This window comes from Suillus bovinus (assembly GCF_016758785.1).
Source record: "Suillus bovinus strain UH-Sbo-P2 chromosome Unknown EDB93scaffold_24, whole genome shotgun sequence".
NCBI classification, from domain to species: Eukaryota; Fungi; Basidiomycota; class Agaricomycetes; order Boletales; family Suillaceae; genus Suillus; species Suillus bovinus.
In genome coordinates this window covers 391,868-407,099 of record NW_024542080.1, presented here as the reverse complement: position 1 = coordinate 407,099, position 15,232 = coordinate 391,868, and the positions used below count along the sequence as shown (strand labels likewise).

The 15,232-nt window shown below is 48.6% G+C and overlaps 3 protein-coding genes across 3 annotated transcripts; 1 reads left to right on the top strand and 2 right to left on the bottom strand.

Moving 5' to 3' along the window:
- The first annotated feature begins 52 nt into the window (after positions 1–52).
- Positions 53–1,755, top strand: EDB93DRAFT_362831 (Metallo-dependent phosphatase-like protein). Its single transcript, XM_041456199.1, has 7 exons — positions 53–232; positions 290–373; positions 464–763; positions 844–1,096; positions 1,154–1,271; positions 1,326–1,395; positions 1,452–1,755. The coding sequence occupies exons 1-7, from the start codon at positions 146–148 to the stop codon at positions 1,452–1,454; spliced, it is 915 nt and encodes a 304-aa protein (XP_041308210.1). The 5' UTR covers positions 53–145; the 3' UTR covers positions 1,455–1,755.
- Positions 1,756–9,630: 7,875 nt separating this feature from the next.
- On the bottom strand, positions 9,631–12,310 carry EDB93DRAFT_1103693 (uncharacterized protein; the record flags this gene model as incomplete). Its single annotated transcript, XM_041447330.1, has 7 exons — positions 9,631–10,428; positions 10,476–11,083; positions 11,137–11,304; positions 11,353–11,468; positions 11,530–11,658; positions 11,709–12,088; positions 12,140–12,310. 7 exons carry the CDS (start codon positions 12,308–12,310, stop codon positions 9,631–9,633), a joined length of 2,370 nt encoding a protein of 789 aa, XP_041308209.1.
- Positions 12,311–12,561: 251 nt separating this feature from the next.
- On the bottom strand, positions 12,562–14,243 carry EDB93DRAFT_1250060 (uncharacterized protein; the record flags this gene model as incomplete). Its single annotated transcript, XM_041452944.1, has 4 exons — positions 12,562–13,326; positions 13,374–13,799; positions 13,852–14,046; positions 14,094–14,243. The coding sequence occupies 4 exons, from the start codon at positions 14,241–14,243 to the stop codon at positions 12,562–12,564; spliced, it is 1,536 nt and encodes a 511-aa protein (XP_041308208.1).
- Positions 14,244–15,232: the final 989 nt, after the last annotated feature.

Sequence of the window (15,232 nt, the reverse complement as noted above, 5' to 3'; positions counted from 1 at the left end):
GAGACTGAACGTGACACGATTATTGCGTGACAATTACTCTGATAGTGAATGCGTGATACCGTGACTTGGGGTTTAGAGGAAATTACAAGAACACCCTTCATACACTTCTTCTATCCATAAACTCCCAGCACAGTACAAACCTATCATGGAGCACGAGATCGATGGCTGGATTGAACAACTCAGTCAGTGTAAACAACTAACAGAATCAGACGTAAAGAAATTATGCGACAAGGTTTGTTGGCCACGATAAAGACGCCACCTACACTCGATCTGACTGCAGCCAAAACAGACGAGAGAGATCCTTATGGAGGAGTCAAACGTACAGCCCGTGCGATGCCCAGTCACTGTATGCGGGGACATACATGGCCAATTTGTACGTTCTTGTTTATTATTGTAATCTAGACCGCTGATCTTGTCTCGTGCGCGTATCGTACTCCTCGTACCTCATTTACTCAACGTGCAGCATGATCTTTCTGAGCTGTTTCGCATCGGCGGAAACTCGCCAGACACCAACTACCTTTTCATGGGCGATTACGTGGATCGAGGGTACTACTCTGTCGAAACAGTAACTCTGCTTGTGGCACTCAAGTTGCGGTATCGCGACCGCGTTACGATTCTACGGGGAAACCACGAGTCTCGACAAATCACGCAGGTATACGGCTTCTATGATGAATGCTTGCGGAAATATGGAAATGCCAACGTGTGGCGGTTCTTCACCGACTTGTTTGACTACCTTCCCCTCACTGCCCTCATCGATAACCAAGTGAGTTTCTTATACATATACCAACCCACTGCGCAAATCACCTTACTTTCATTTCTAATGGCTAACCTTTTGACTTGAAGATATTCTGCCTGCACGGCGGTCTCTCACCTTCTATCGACACATTAGATCACGTCCGCTCAATCGACCGTGTGCAAGAAGTTCCTCACGAAGGTCCCATGTGCGACCTTCTGTGGTCTGACCCCGACGACCGGTGTGGTTGGGGTATTTCACCCCGCGGGGCGGGGTACACCTTTGGGCAGGATATATCTGAGGCTTTCAACCATAATAATGGGTTGACCCTTGTCGCCCGAGCACATCAGCTCGTCATGGAGGGTATGTGTACATTCAACACGATGCTAGCTTGTGCGCTCATGCGTGATTGATACTCAGGTTATAGTTGGGGTCAAGATCGGAACGTCGTGACGATCTTCAGCGCACCAAATTACTGTTACAGATGTGGTAATCAGGCGGCGATCATGGAGATAGATGAAAAATTATCATACAGCTTGTGGGTATTTTCTTGCTTCGTTAGTTTGCTGTTCGTCCTGAACGATGTCCGCAGCCTACAATTTGACCCTGCCCCACGAGCAGGGGAGCCGCTGGTGTCACGGCGTGTTCCGGATTATTTCCTGGTACGTCATTGGCTCCCAGAAATGCGGAGTGTCGTATGTCTAACCTTCCCTGTCAGTGATGTTCGCTGGCTGTCGATATTGTACATAGTGCCTACGTCGTGTATCCTACCTTGGGGCTGTGTCGGTCTCAACAACGAACATTATATACCACGTTACACGACAGAGTAATCATTACTCATCCGAGTCCTTCAACGTCATTATTTCGACGTTCTTCAAGATCATTTTCCATAAGATGCTCATTGCTTGCTATATTGCCTCCCATATGGACTTTGTATTGTAGGAGGATAAAAAAAATAGAGAAGTGTGATCGAGTGTGTATTATTTAGGCGTTGTGTCAGCCTCACGGAGTAGAGTCTCATCCAGGTCCGACAAAGATCCCACAATCATCAACTGCGCTGGTACTTGGCTCACCCCCAAAAGGCACTGGCTGTCATTTTCAATTCAGGATACTACGCTGTCATTCTGTTTCAAAAATTATGTAGCTCCAGAACTCGCTGGGTCGCTGGCACATATCAAGTCTTCAAGATGGACTCGGAACAAGTATTAGTCTCGCTCACGTCGCCAGCCACAGAATCTCTCAACACACTCCCTCTCAACAATCTTCCTTTTCGCTGCGAGATTGGTACCAAGTGTCTCTTCGCCGACTACGAGTTTTTCGACTAACCAGGTCGCTTGGACGCCACCTGCTGCACCCAAACGAGGCTTGCAAACAAATGACTCGTGAAAATGACTCACTTTCCGATATGCTCACTAGTCACAGGCTCTTCGGACCAAACGGAAACCGCTGGAAGACGAAGGAAACGAGGTAAGCAAAGACAGCTGTTGGTTGATGGGACATTGACTCACAAAGAACTCAGAAGAGCGCTGGAAAACTTCTAGCATGACTGTCTTCGTACTAAATTTTCTGTTTTTCTGCCATAGACTCCATATGAACTCCTCCTGCCAGTCCGCTAGTTTGCTTCCTCATTTCTACCCGCCATTTTTTTTCTCTTCAGCAGAGATCCACACTTGCTCGTGGCTAGCGTCGCGTCTCGGATAAGGAGGGAAGCGCTGCGCTATACTCATCGTGGATTTGTAAGTTGAAAGCTTGATCTAGGACATTAATTGGGTCACCACAGTCCATGCCCGTACTGGACGCACCACATCGCAATCTGGTCAGAGGTCAAGATCGCTAATTCAGCCCCCGACATCATTTAATGTGAAAACGATCATCCATGTGTTGAATACTCAGCGCACCTTTATTTCTTTGCACTTTATGGCATAGACAGGCCAAAGCCCGCACTTTCTGGCTCACCTCCAAGACTCCCTCAATATTGTTCAATCTAAAAACGATCTTGTGTCGAGGACTCCGCGCCTTTAGGCTTTATTTCTCTCACTTTATGACACGCAGCGCACTTACTTCAAGGGTCCGGAACTGAAGGGCACAAAAGCACCAGATGGATTGCTCTTTCTCAAGGCCACAAGATCGACTGGTAGTATCAACAGATACAGTACAATGCTCGACGGGCTTCCAAGGTTACAACAATAACGACGACAACAACAACGATTTCGCGTTTTACTGCGGGGGTGCAGGCACGATCGAAGCAGACATACCATGCTACTGCCACAACTTTTGTGTCGTGAGTCATGATAAGCAGGGCTACGCCTGTGATGGTGTGAGCCTGTCTTCCCATGCTGCCTCTGGGGTTCGAGTGTTAATGTGCTTGTCTAGCGCAAGACTCTGGGCGGGAACGCCGTGACCTTGAATATGGCACTGAGTACTGGCTCGACTGATATTATATAATTATAATCTAGAGTTTCGCCACATATCAAAACTGACCGATGTGTCATGGCACGTTTACGAAAACGTCTTGAACATCAGCGGTCTTGTGGAGTAGTAGAGGATGCCCGGCAGTGCAGCATGTATTAGGGGTGTGATGTGCGCTGTAGTGATATAAGTATCTTGACGATTCTTCGTAACAGACGGTGACATGGAAGTGTTCGTTTGCTTGATGCTGAAGGGACGAATGAAGAGGTCAGAGGGTTAGGAGGTTAACGATAGACATTGATATTTAGCAAGCAGCGGACGTAGCATTCGTGTTGGTCGTGGAGGCAAGACAGAATATAACAAGGGTCAGCGCTAAGGTCTTCTCTGGGTCTTACATAGGCAATTGCTCATACCTTGAAGTGACGCAACTTCCGGGAACCGGACGAGTAGTAATAGGGACGAGTAGTGTTGTGAACAGAGCTCTGCCATTCTGCTACGTAGCAGGGCAGAACCTCCCAGACATAATGTGGCAGGACTCCTGCATATGCAGAACCAGTTCAGTGTACGATAGCGTCAATTGAGAAGCTTTAAGACTCTCTATAACGGCTACGAAGTCTGGAGACCAGCGAGCTCTGAACGCACATTGATGTTTCAAGCACCTCACGTGCTAGCCTTCGATATCATATATCCACCTTGGGAATGTTGCTGATAGCAAGTCAGCGCAACGTCAGACGCCGTCACGCTCACATGCGTACAAACAAACTTTCAGGCAGTTATACAGAGGCTGCCAAGCAGCCCAAGATCGACTTTGCATTTTGTTCCTTCACAACAGTCTCTTCGGTGAGAATTAGTGCTGCCGAAGTCCGGTTCGGTCCAGTTCATGGCCCTATATTTGCGAACCCCGAACCTGACCATTGGTCAGGTTCGGGGAAGGAGGCTGAACCATGGACCGGACCCCTGTGAACGCGTTCGGAAGGGTTCGGTTCGAGTTCGGAACGCGTTCGAACCCTCGAACCCTTTATATCAATTTGCAAAAAATCAAAAAAAAAATGACAAATTTCTACGCTACATGAGACTACTCCTCGTTCACAATGACACGGTTATCATAAGGAGCGGCAAACTCAGCCTGGGCTGTCGCAGAGATATGGCCTTGTCGATATGCACTCTTCAGTAATTGAAGAGCCTCAAACGTTGTTGGCAGCAAACAGCTGCGACGTGTCGTTCCAGGTAATTCCACCACTTGAAAATGCCCGCTCAGACGCAACAGCGGATCCCTGGATGGCAAGATAATCCTTGGCAATACGTGAGATGGTCGGGTATTGGATAGAATGGTGCTTGATTTTTTTACAATGTATTAGTTTACGAGTAACAAACAAAATAATGAGACATACCCCCCACCAAGCCACTACATTGTTAATGTCCTCAAGCGGTGCAGCTAGATAGTCCTCGAGCTCTTGACGAGGCCTTCTGTGTGGCTGCGTCGTTTGCGATACGTGATTTGACGGAGCTTCGCATCCAATTATGGCCATAAGAGCCTTGACGAGCAAGCAATGGAGGCACCTGAGCAACAGATGGCTCTGCAACAGCCTGCGTGGACATGCTACAATGATACATATCAAACTACACAAAATCAGTATCCGTAAAATCCACAGAGACCAGTAGTGACTTACAACTCTCTCGAAGCATCACATGCCCTCGGCAAAATAAAGAGGGTCCCATTTGTCTTTGGTGTAGGCGACCTTGTAGTTGGGGTCAAGTGCTACACGGCGTCAGTACAGGTTAACGTCGTTCGGAAGCATTAAAAAAATAACATACCAAGGCAGATAAAATATACGTCGGTGTTGTCAGTTTTGCCATACCACTTGTGGAGATTCTCAACGCCAGCTTCAATGGCTGTTGAGAAGCTGCTGAATTTTGATGAGCCAGCCATGTTTTGCAGTGTCTCTTGAAGATATTCGAGTACTGGGATCGTTCGCCACACAGTAGGTTCACGAGTTGCTGAGAAACTTTGCTGAGCCTCTGCAGGTTCCTTGTTGCGTGGCACATAGTAAGCATAATCGGATGTGACAGACAGAGAGAACATACCTGGAGAACAGCGTGCATCAACTCCAGCTCTGTCCATTCTTGTGCCGAAAGTTTGAAATTCGTGTATGATTTGCCGCCCTGCAAATTAGGAACCTCGTCGCTGTCGTCAGCGAGTTGAATAAACCTGTTCACACCCTAAAACGTCAAGTCAACGACACTGTTTGTAGTTGCTACTAGTAGATGAACTTACTTTGCGTAATTGCAAAACATGTTCCAACATGTTGAAAAGTGACGCCCAGCATGTGCGTACCCATTTCAAAAGTTCCAAGGGACGCTCATTCACCTCAGCGGAGCACTTTTGAAGGAAGGCGCGGGCTTGAGGAGACTTTTGCACCTAAATAAAGAGATTAGTATATCACAGCAGATAGATCACTAACGAGCTTACTTGTGAGACAAAAGCAAGCGCTTTTCCGATGGTGTCCCCAATATCAAACTCGACACTTTCCTCATCTTCATCGTCGTCGTCAGCATGAGCCTGCGCTGCCTTCTTGTGCAAGGCACTCGCTGGTGTAGGAGCAACCGCCTCCACAAAATGCTTGGCCGCTAAGTGGAGTGCGTGCTCCATACAACTAGTAGTAAACACTCATCAGTCATTAAGTAGAGTATCCAATGAATAAACATACCGTATTCAATGCTCGATTGGTTTCCACTTCTCGCCGTAAGGGTCAATGTCGTTAGCAACAGTCTCAATGGCGGTGTCGTTATTGGTAGCGTTGTCCGCTGTAAACCACCCAACCTTTGCACGGATACCGTAGTTGTCGATAGTGTCAATCAAAATCCTCCCAATATTCGCGCCGCTGTGATTACCGTGAATAGATGTGAATGCGAGCTGCTCCATTTTGAGTTCCCACTCGTGAGGCTTTTCAATTGGGGAGTCTATGTAGTGCGCTGTAATCGATAGGAAAGGGTGACCAGGAAAAGAAGTCCACGAGTCGAACGTCATGGAGATTTTGCTGTCGACATGCTTGAGCTTCTCTTTCACGTGGTCGACTGCCAGCTTTGCACGTTTGAGGATCTCATCATGCGTTTTTGTACGGTGGGGAATATCTGTGTCTGAAAGCGAGGGGCGGAGATATTGAAGTAGTCGACGGAAGGGACCTTTATCTACGAGTTGAAATGCCTAATACAAATGTAGTGTTAGTATCTTTAAAAAATCTCAGAAGTGAAAGCTACTCACCTCGTCCTCAGCGACAATGAGTTCGACAATGTAATCCATGAGTCCTGACTTCATGAACGCGGGAATCTTTGGAGTCAGAGAGCTGTCCAAGGTTGCCTGACTGTCGGTTGCCTGGCAATCACGAGGTATGGCACGATTGTGCATCTTGATACCCCGTTCTTTGCAGCGGTCGCGATAGACTGGGTAGTGGCACTTGGGATGGCGAGCAATGTGAGTGCATCGAGTCGAGATACCACCTTTAAAAAAGCACTGGTGTAGCGGGACGTTATTGGTCTTGCATACCTCACACCACCACCCATTTTCACGGTCCTGGGTGTGGGGGTTGATGCGACCTTTCTCAAAGGTAAAGACTGTGGTCAGGTCAGTGCTGCGTTCATCTTTCTTGAGGGATTTGCGGTCTTCGCGATCCTGGTCGCCGAGCTTCTTCGTCCGTTGATAAGCTTCTTCATTCTCGGCATTCTCGGCATCTTCTTCCTCATTATCTGTAATGTCTTCAAGTGCGGGTGCATCTTCGTCGTCATTGTTGTCACCAACGGACACTCGTTTGGGTGCAGGGACATCCTGAGGAGGTTCTAGGGCTGAGCACTTGGCTGAGGTACTGCTGGCAGTCAGAGTCTCGCGGATCTTCTCGGTGGGTTTGACAGCTCGACCAGAATGATGTACGAACATATTGAGAGTGCCGTTGTGTGTAGGAGCAGGGGGAGGAACCATTGGAGAGTCGTCTTCGGCATCATTGTACCACTCTATCTCGCTGGCGTCTTTCAACGAACCATCTGCGCGACGTGCAGAGGACATAGCGGCAGGAGGGATAAATGTCAAACCTAGGTACCAAGTGAATATGTTTAAAACTAGATTGAAAACTGTTGCGCACCGTGAAACACCAGAATGAGAACCCATGGCAGATAATCAGTATGGTGAATCACAACTGTAGGTATGTTCTGAAATAAATCACATCATAAGTTAATTAGGACAGACAGTAGACTTGTTGCGAACTTACTGGTGCCTGAGTGTGTTGCATTACCAAAGTCGCCGAGAGATCGCCTTGCAATCTCGTTGCTACTGGAATGCAGGAGAAGTAGGAGAAGACGGTGAACAGAAGGGCAAGGACAATACTTAAATTGAAAGCCTCACCCAAAACATGAGGCTTCGACTTCGCGAAAATCGTAAGTCGAAGTCAGCGACAATGATGGGTTCGAACCGGTCCGGATGCGTCCAGAACCGGTCCGGATATATCAACGACACACCGAACCTCGAACCTACCAAGGGGTTCGGTCCACACATAGTTCAGTCAAGACCCTACGTAGAACCTGTACCCCAGATGTGCCAAATGGCTGTAGGATGTGTGCAGCCAGTGGCTGGCCAGCTGTACTAAATCCTTGTAGGCACTGCACTGGCCGGGATGTAGGGCCATTCTGGCTGATGCTCATTCTACATACAGTAATAATAAATCAACTGTGTGACATAGATGTAGATGTAGACCAGCTGGGCCAGTAGGACCTGTATGTCTTGGCTACAGGAAAAATATACCAGAGGTGTAGAGAATGTACTGGCCAGCATCTGGGTGGGGGGTAATAGGCCCGTAGATATTGACCAGCCAGAGCTGTAGTACCTGGACTGGCCAGCCTCTAAGTACAGGGTAATAGGCCTGTATTTACTGTTACGACTTGGATGGTATCTGTTGGCGACGCTCAAACAGAGCTTGTGTTGTCAACGGTCTGTGGACGTCCTTGGGCTAGCCCAAGGTTAGGGGTCGTACTTGGTGTGTCTTCGGCAAGTACGATTTAACGCCTATGTCCAAATCGGGTAGCTTATGTCACGCGGGTGCGAGACGATAAGCTATATCGGCCTAGGCTTACGACACCCAAAGGTTAATCATAAGGATCGTCGTTAATTAGAAGGACAGAAGTCCGACTAGTTAACAGGGGCTTTGCTCGTCGACGAAGTCGATGAGTAAAGGTCGAGACTATAGGCTTATCTGCGATGAGCAGATAAGAAGATAGAATATAGACTGCTGGCGAGGCAGAAGGATCACTCTGGTGAGAGTAGGAGGTCAAGAACCAAGTAGATTCAAGTTAGGGAATATAGTACATGGTAGCGAGTTTATATAGAGGACAGGAGACGTATTAGTGGATGATAACTCGTACTACCGGGAGAGGCAATCGGTAAAGGGTAAGACCATAATAGGAAGGCACGTTCGGTCTGGGTAGAACGTGCTAGATAAGAAAGTGAGTCAAAGATCGAACTAAGAAGTGAAACACGCAGGGGCACGATCGTGCAGCTGCGGATCTAAGTATAAGTCGCATGTGCGACTGCGCACCGAGTCAGAGATCAAGAAAGGGAACAGGGCAGAGGGGATGCGTTGTGCATCATATCATAGGTTACCGTCCAGACGGTAAGGGCAAGGGGACTGTCCGCAGGATCAGTCAGGTGGTGGAACGGAGCACGGGTATGCTTTGTCAGCGAAAGGATCCGGCCAAATGTACTGGCTTTGCTGAAGCGACAGGTAGAGGGCGAAAGGGAATGCGAGGATGACGAGGATGACAAGGGTAAGGTCGGGGTAAGGGTATGATGCAAGGGCTGATACGAGGAGGATCAGGAGAAAAATAGTAGGGGCCCAAGCATCTAGATGTTCTTGTAACATTTACTGACAGGCCACACCCGTAGGACCAGGTCTGGCCAGCATCTGGGTGGGGGGTAATAGGCCTGTAGATATTGACCAGCCACACCCGTAGGACCAGGTCTGGCCAGCCTCTAAGTACAGGGTGATAGGCCCATATTTACTGACAGGCCACACCTGTAGGACCGGGTCTGGCCAGCCTCTAAGTACAGGGTAATAGGCCTGTATTTACTGACAGGCCACACCTGTAGGACCGGGTCTGGCCAGCCTCTAAGTACAGGTGATAGGCCCATATTTACTAACAGGCCACACCTGTAGGACCAGGTCTGGCCAGCTTCTGGGTGGGGGGTAACAGGCCAGTATTTACTGACAGGCCACACCCGTAGGACTGGGTCTGGCCAGCTTCTAAGTACAGGGTAATAGGCCCGTAGATATTGACCAGCCAGGGCTGTAGTACCTGGACTGGCCAGCTTCTAAGTAGAGGTTAATAGCCCTATAGATCAATAGGTGAGCAAAATGTCATGATATTGATGCAGATTGTTACAAGCAAGGTGATATATTGGTAAGTGATATTTGAGTAAGGCAAAGAACCAGTAAGGCAAAGACAAGTTAATGCTTCATAGCTTTCTTAGTGGGCTGTCTAGATCTCGAAGATCGACGGACATCACCACTGACCTTCTTGGATGGCTTTTGAGATCTGCCGAACTTTGTTCTTTTCTTCCCTTTCATCTCCTCCTCCTCCTCCTCCTCCTCCTCCTCCTCCTCCTCATTGTCATCTTTCTCTTTCTCTTTCTCTTCCACTTCTACTCGCTTCTCATTCTCCTCCATCTCTTTTGCCAGACGACTGTTTACCTCCTGCACCTCCTTCAACTGAAGCCTCTTTGCCTCCAGCTCCTGCTTCAATTCCTGGCTCCTGCGATTCTCCTCCTCAAGCTTCTTCAACTCGTCCGCCAGCTTCTCCTCGGTCACTCCCTGTTCACCGTCTGCAGTGGTGTCCATACCATCATCAGCTCCACTACCTTCTCCAACCACAGCTTTATCAACGATAGCACTTTCCTGCTGAACGAGCTTTGCCTTCAGCAGACGCATAGCCCCATCTCTGACCTTCTTAACCGCCTCTACAACCAGGTCGAGAATCTTGATATCCAAGAAAGATGAGCTAATGTAAGCTGGGGTTTTGAAGGTGACCTCATCCTCGATGGCTCGTTTACACTCCCTGAGCAGCAACCCAAGACCTAGGGTGACTCGCATCGCAGACGAAAAGCCACTGATCTTGACAGACTCAGCTATCTGCAAGAACTTGTGCACATCACCATCAACAGAGTGCACGCCACTCGGAAGGTAAGACCCCTCCCAGGACCAAGTTGCCCAGGCAGGCCATTCCTTTTGCTCCTTCAGGCTTGGTTCCTAGGCTTGGTGAGTACAGAGTATAACTCGATCAATTGTCAGCATACCTTGCCAAAGTCTCTGATACCCTCAACTAAAAGCAGGTATTCATTGTTGTTGCTGAGGGACTTCAAGAACTGAATGCGATCCTTGATGGGCACAGCTGCTGGCGCACCCAGCTGCCGGGTGGCTGGTCTGGGAGCACGTCCTGTGGAGGCTGCTCCGGCCGGCTCATCTTCAGATGAATGGGGCTCGGCCGACGTCTTCCTACGTGACGTGGGAGCTGCTCCAGCCGACTCGTCCTCAGAGGGGTCAGACCCGGCCGGCCTCATCCTACGAGATGTAGGACGTGCACTGGCTCCCCCAGTGGTGCTAGAAGTCTTGGCTGGCTCGATTTCAACATACTTCTTCTTAGTTTTCTCCTGGTAGGGAACCGCATTTTCAAGGCGCTTCTTGCTCATATCACCAATTTTAGCAGCCATGAAAATAACCAGAGGCTTCTTTGCAGCCTTCCTACCCTCCCAATGAGTCCATAGCTGATTGACATTTTCGGCCCTCATATGAGACGGGTCTCTCAAGATGAAGCCTTTGGGAAGGGAATCGGGATCAAGGTACAAAGTGGGGTTTCCCACCACCTCACGCCAAGGTACAGGTTTGGAAGTGTCGGTTAAGACCTCTGTATAACTGATGGTGACTCACACAAAATTTGCCAAGCAAACAACTACTCACTGTAAGATGCACGGAATATTTGACGAACCAATTCCTGTTGCCCTCTGGTAGGAACACCAGCTCGGGAGGGAAGCTTTGCATAGCCGTTATTGTCCAAAATGAGATCAGGTAGGCCACTGTCTTTGTCTTTGTCTTCTTTATCTGAATCGTCGTCGTTTTCCTCTGGATCTGATGGTTCCTTAATCACGGAGAACATTTCAGCAAATAAACACTCACAAAATTCCAACTTTGACCATTCTGCATATTTTTCAAAACCCTCCGACGTCCACTGCTTATTTCCTTGAGAACTCTGGGTAAAAGGTTTTTTACTATTGACAGGATTTGACTCATTACTAGATAGTAATCATATTCTGTCATTATACCGTAAGAACGAAGTGTTAAAAATACACTCACACGATGACGTTCAAAGTCTGATCTGCAGGTTTCTTGTGACTGGCTAGGATCACAACTCGACATCCCATGGTACGATGCATTTGTTTGGTGAAGTCATCAAGGTATTTTTTGAGGTGCCTCTTTCGATACCTGCCAAAGTAGTCAATAGGAGAACTTTAATAGTCAATTTATATACTCACATGGCTTGTGATTCAGGAGGAGCGCCTTCCCTATTCCACTTTTCCCGTGCATCCTCAACCTCCTTCCTCTGCGCAGGGGTCATGTTTCTGAACCATTCCCTAGCATGGCCAGTTCTATACTTGATTTCGTTCTTTGCCCCTAACTTCACTTGCTCCTCCTTATCGTACTGATCGATCTCCTGCTTAAATAGCTTCTGCGCAACATCCCAGTCACTAACTTCCTTCTTGTAGAAGCCCGCATCCTTAGGACGGGCTGCTGCTTCCCTCTCCTCAGGGGATAGGCCAAACTTCTCATTATCGGGCTCGTCTCCCAAAAGTTCCTCTTCTGCCAGTATGTCGTCTTCATCGGTTAAGAATTGGCAGTAGTAACGTCTGATAGCCTTTGAATTGTGGTAAAATTAGTTATTATATATAGGAAAAATAAATCACACCTTTTTCAATGCCTTTGGCAACTCAAGCGGTTCATCCTTTGAGTTATTTTGGGCAATGATGTTGTCCCTGACTGTTCTCAGAATATCTCGACGTGATTTCAGTGAGGCAGCCACAAATCCACTCTGATGAAGGGCAAGTATACCCTCGAAAGACACATGCCATTCAGCCATGATGAATTTAGGAGTTAGAGTAAAGTGAGATAACCTGGTCAAGGGTATGCGTAAGGTAGGAAGGAGTCGGCCGTTGATTTCCAACTAAATTTTTCAAACACGATCACGTGACTCACAACCAGACGCGTCAAGGTCAAATTTCAATGGCACTGCTAGAGTGATGTTAAAGTCAACAATATGCGTGAGGACGCCAAATAAAATCAATTCATTGCAAAACAAACATGTATTAAACTAACTAGTTGTGAGATAAATCAAATCCGTATCCTCTTGGTCAACACTTCTGCATCCATACTTCTGGGGCGCTTGCCTTTGGTGTCAGAAGGCCCACATGAAGCAGGCAAAGACATAAGAGAAGGCGGAAAAGTTGTGGAGGGGGACTGGAACCAACTTGAGGTCTTTGTCATAGCAGCGTTGACAAGGGAACCAGGGGGCTTCTCAATGTGGAACTTGTAAGGAGGTTTGCCCTGCACCCTGCCGCACTCAGGATAAGTGCAGGCATATAGGTACCTGGATACAGGAGCCTGGTCAGGATCATCAGGTTTGCAAGACCCACACGCTCCCCGGACTGCGACCCTCGCTGACCAACTATTAGTGGACCCACACAGAGGGCACTGTCCAGGGACAGCGATACCCCATGGCTGAGTTTGCATGTGCGCACGTGCAAACTGGGTGATGAGGAGGTTATGCACGCTGTGAGCAACTTCCCTGATCATGAGGATCACCTTGGTGTGTTGCCCCAGACGACTGGACAGGGCGAGAAGTCCCGGGAATGCCTTACTGATATCCAGTTGCTCCACTATCACCTGCTCCACCAAAGCCAGCAAGAAATTCATAGCGACAAGTGGCTGGAACCGAGTGGCGGAAAAGATGATGACCGACCCCACGTTGTAGTCGAGAACAGTTTGTTGGAGCTCACCGAAGGCGTCGTCGTGAGCCACGACAGAGCCACAAACTAGAAAGACCATCATGGCGCCCTGGAGGACACCAGAGTATGGTCCTAGCACGGTACATAGCACCTAGATCGCACATTAGCAAGAAATAAAAGAGAAACAATGTGCGTTACCTGCGAAACACTCATGGCAACAAAAATACCTTTTTCTTTTCCGGCGAAAAGCCATCCGCTATCCTCCTCAGAATGATCTGAGAAAAACGCGAAGACACGTCCGCCGTGGGCGAGATGAGACTTGAGCTTACTGACGCGTGCATCCTGGGCGCAAGTGTATGTGCAAATACCCTTGTGCGTCGCGATGTAGAACGGGACCTCTAGATAGATGTAGCCGCCATTGGGGAAATAGTGGTCGAGGTAGTGGGATAGTAGAGGTACTGGCGTGACGATCTCCTTACTGTCACCCACAATAAAGTGGATGACAGCGACGGGAGCTGCGGCCAATACTGCGGAAGATGCCATCTCGAACGTTCCCTTCAAGCGGAGGAAGTCCTGGAAGGCAGGCTTTCCTCCTGCAGTCGGCGGGCCGCCTGTATAGAAACCCTGTAGTCGTTAGTGTAGTGTAGTTGAAATAAAAAGATAAGGATGGACTCACAAAGTAGGGCACAGGCACCTTATTGGTGTGCCCAGCATGACAGCTGAGGCACCAGAAAAGGACGTCAGGGCGACCCGCGAGGTCGCGAGAGTCAGATGGGATGGCAAGACACCTGCCACACATGACGCAAGGGCAGCTGCTGCACTCGTAGAGCACAACGTCCCCATCAGCACCATCACGGCAACTGAGACACCACTAAATTGAAACATCAGCAACAGCAGACACCTCAACAACGAACTTACCTGACTGTGGACATCTGACCACGCCAGCTCATGTTCTCCTTCACTTCCAGGACTTGCTGGGGCAGGAGAGGCAACCGGCGATCCAAGTGGACCACTCACCCTCTTAGCAATGCCACCAGCGGCTCGCTTCTTCGCGGTATTCTTAGACATCGACAAAAGAAGCAAAGACAAAAGCAGCAAAGGTAAGACTTAGGTAGAAAACTTGGGCAAGGTGCGAGTCTGCCAGACGCAGAGTCTGTACTGGCTGATTGAACCGTGGGAAGGTCATGTGGATCAACAACACATGCGTAATCATGTGATCTGCATACGCGCGTCCAAAACTAAACACGCATCAAAATTCAACAAGTCCACCGGCATTGTCCGACAAACAATAGCAAATACAATCATGTGATCTTGTTTACAGAAATTCAACAAGTCCATCGGCATTGTCCGACTGTAAACAATAGCAAATATGCCGTGGCATATAGTTGCGTCACAACACTTTCGCACGGTTGAACTTCTCTACCTCAACGTCGCCAGCCCAATAGCCACTTACACAGACTGCAGCTGTGTAAGTGGCTAATGGCGGTTGATTGCCTTCTACCTTAAGTATGTTTCCTTTTTATTCAAATCCTTACTGAACACCGGTCTTGTTCTTTCCCAGGTTCCATTTCATTCAAGGTGAGTACTCTCTCCAGCGCTCCTTCACTGACATTGTTCTAGGTTCCTCATTTGACACACTGGCGCCTGGAGGGAGGTCTGGAGGGAGGTCTAGTGTTTGCAGGTGGGTACTCTCTTTTATTCATATCCTTACTGAACGCCGGTCTTGTTCTTTCCCAGGTTCCTTTTCATTCAAGGTGAGTACTCTCTCCAGCGCTCCTTTACTGACATTGTTCTAGGTTCCTCATTGGACACACTGGCACCTGGAGGGAGGTCTAGTGTTTGCAGGTGGGTACTCTCTCTTATTCAAATCCTTACTGAACGCCGGTCTTGTTCTTTCCCAGGCTGCATTCCATTCAAGGTGAGTACTCTCTCCAGCGCTCCTTTACTGACGTTGTTCTAGTAACCTCTGCGCCATCCAACAACCTCTGCGCCGTCCAACATTTAGTAATCTGGGGGCTTGGGGGGTGATAGTGTGCATGCCGGTGCGCCTATTCACC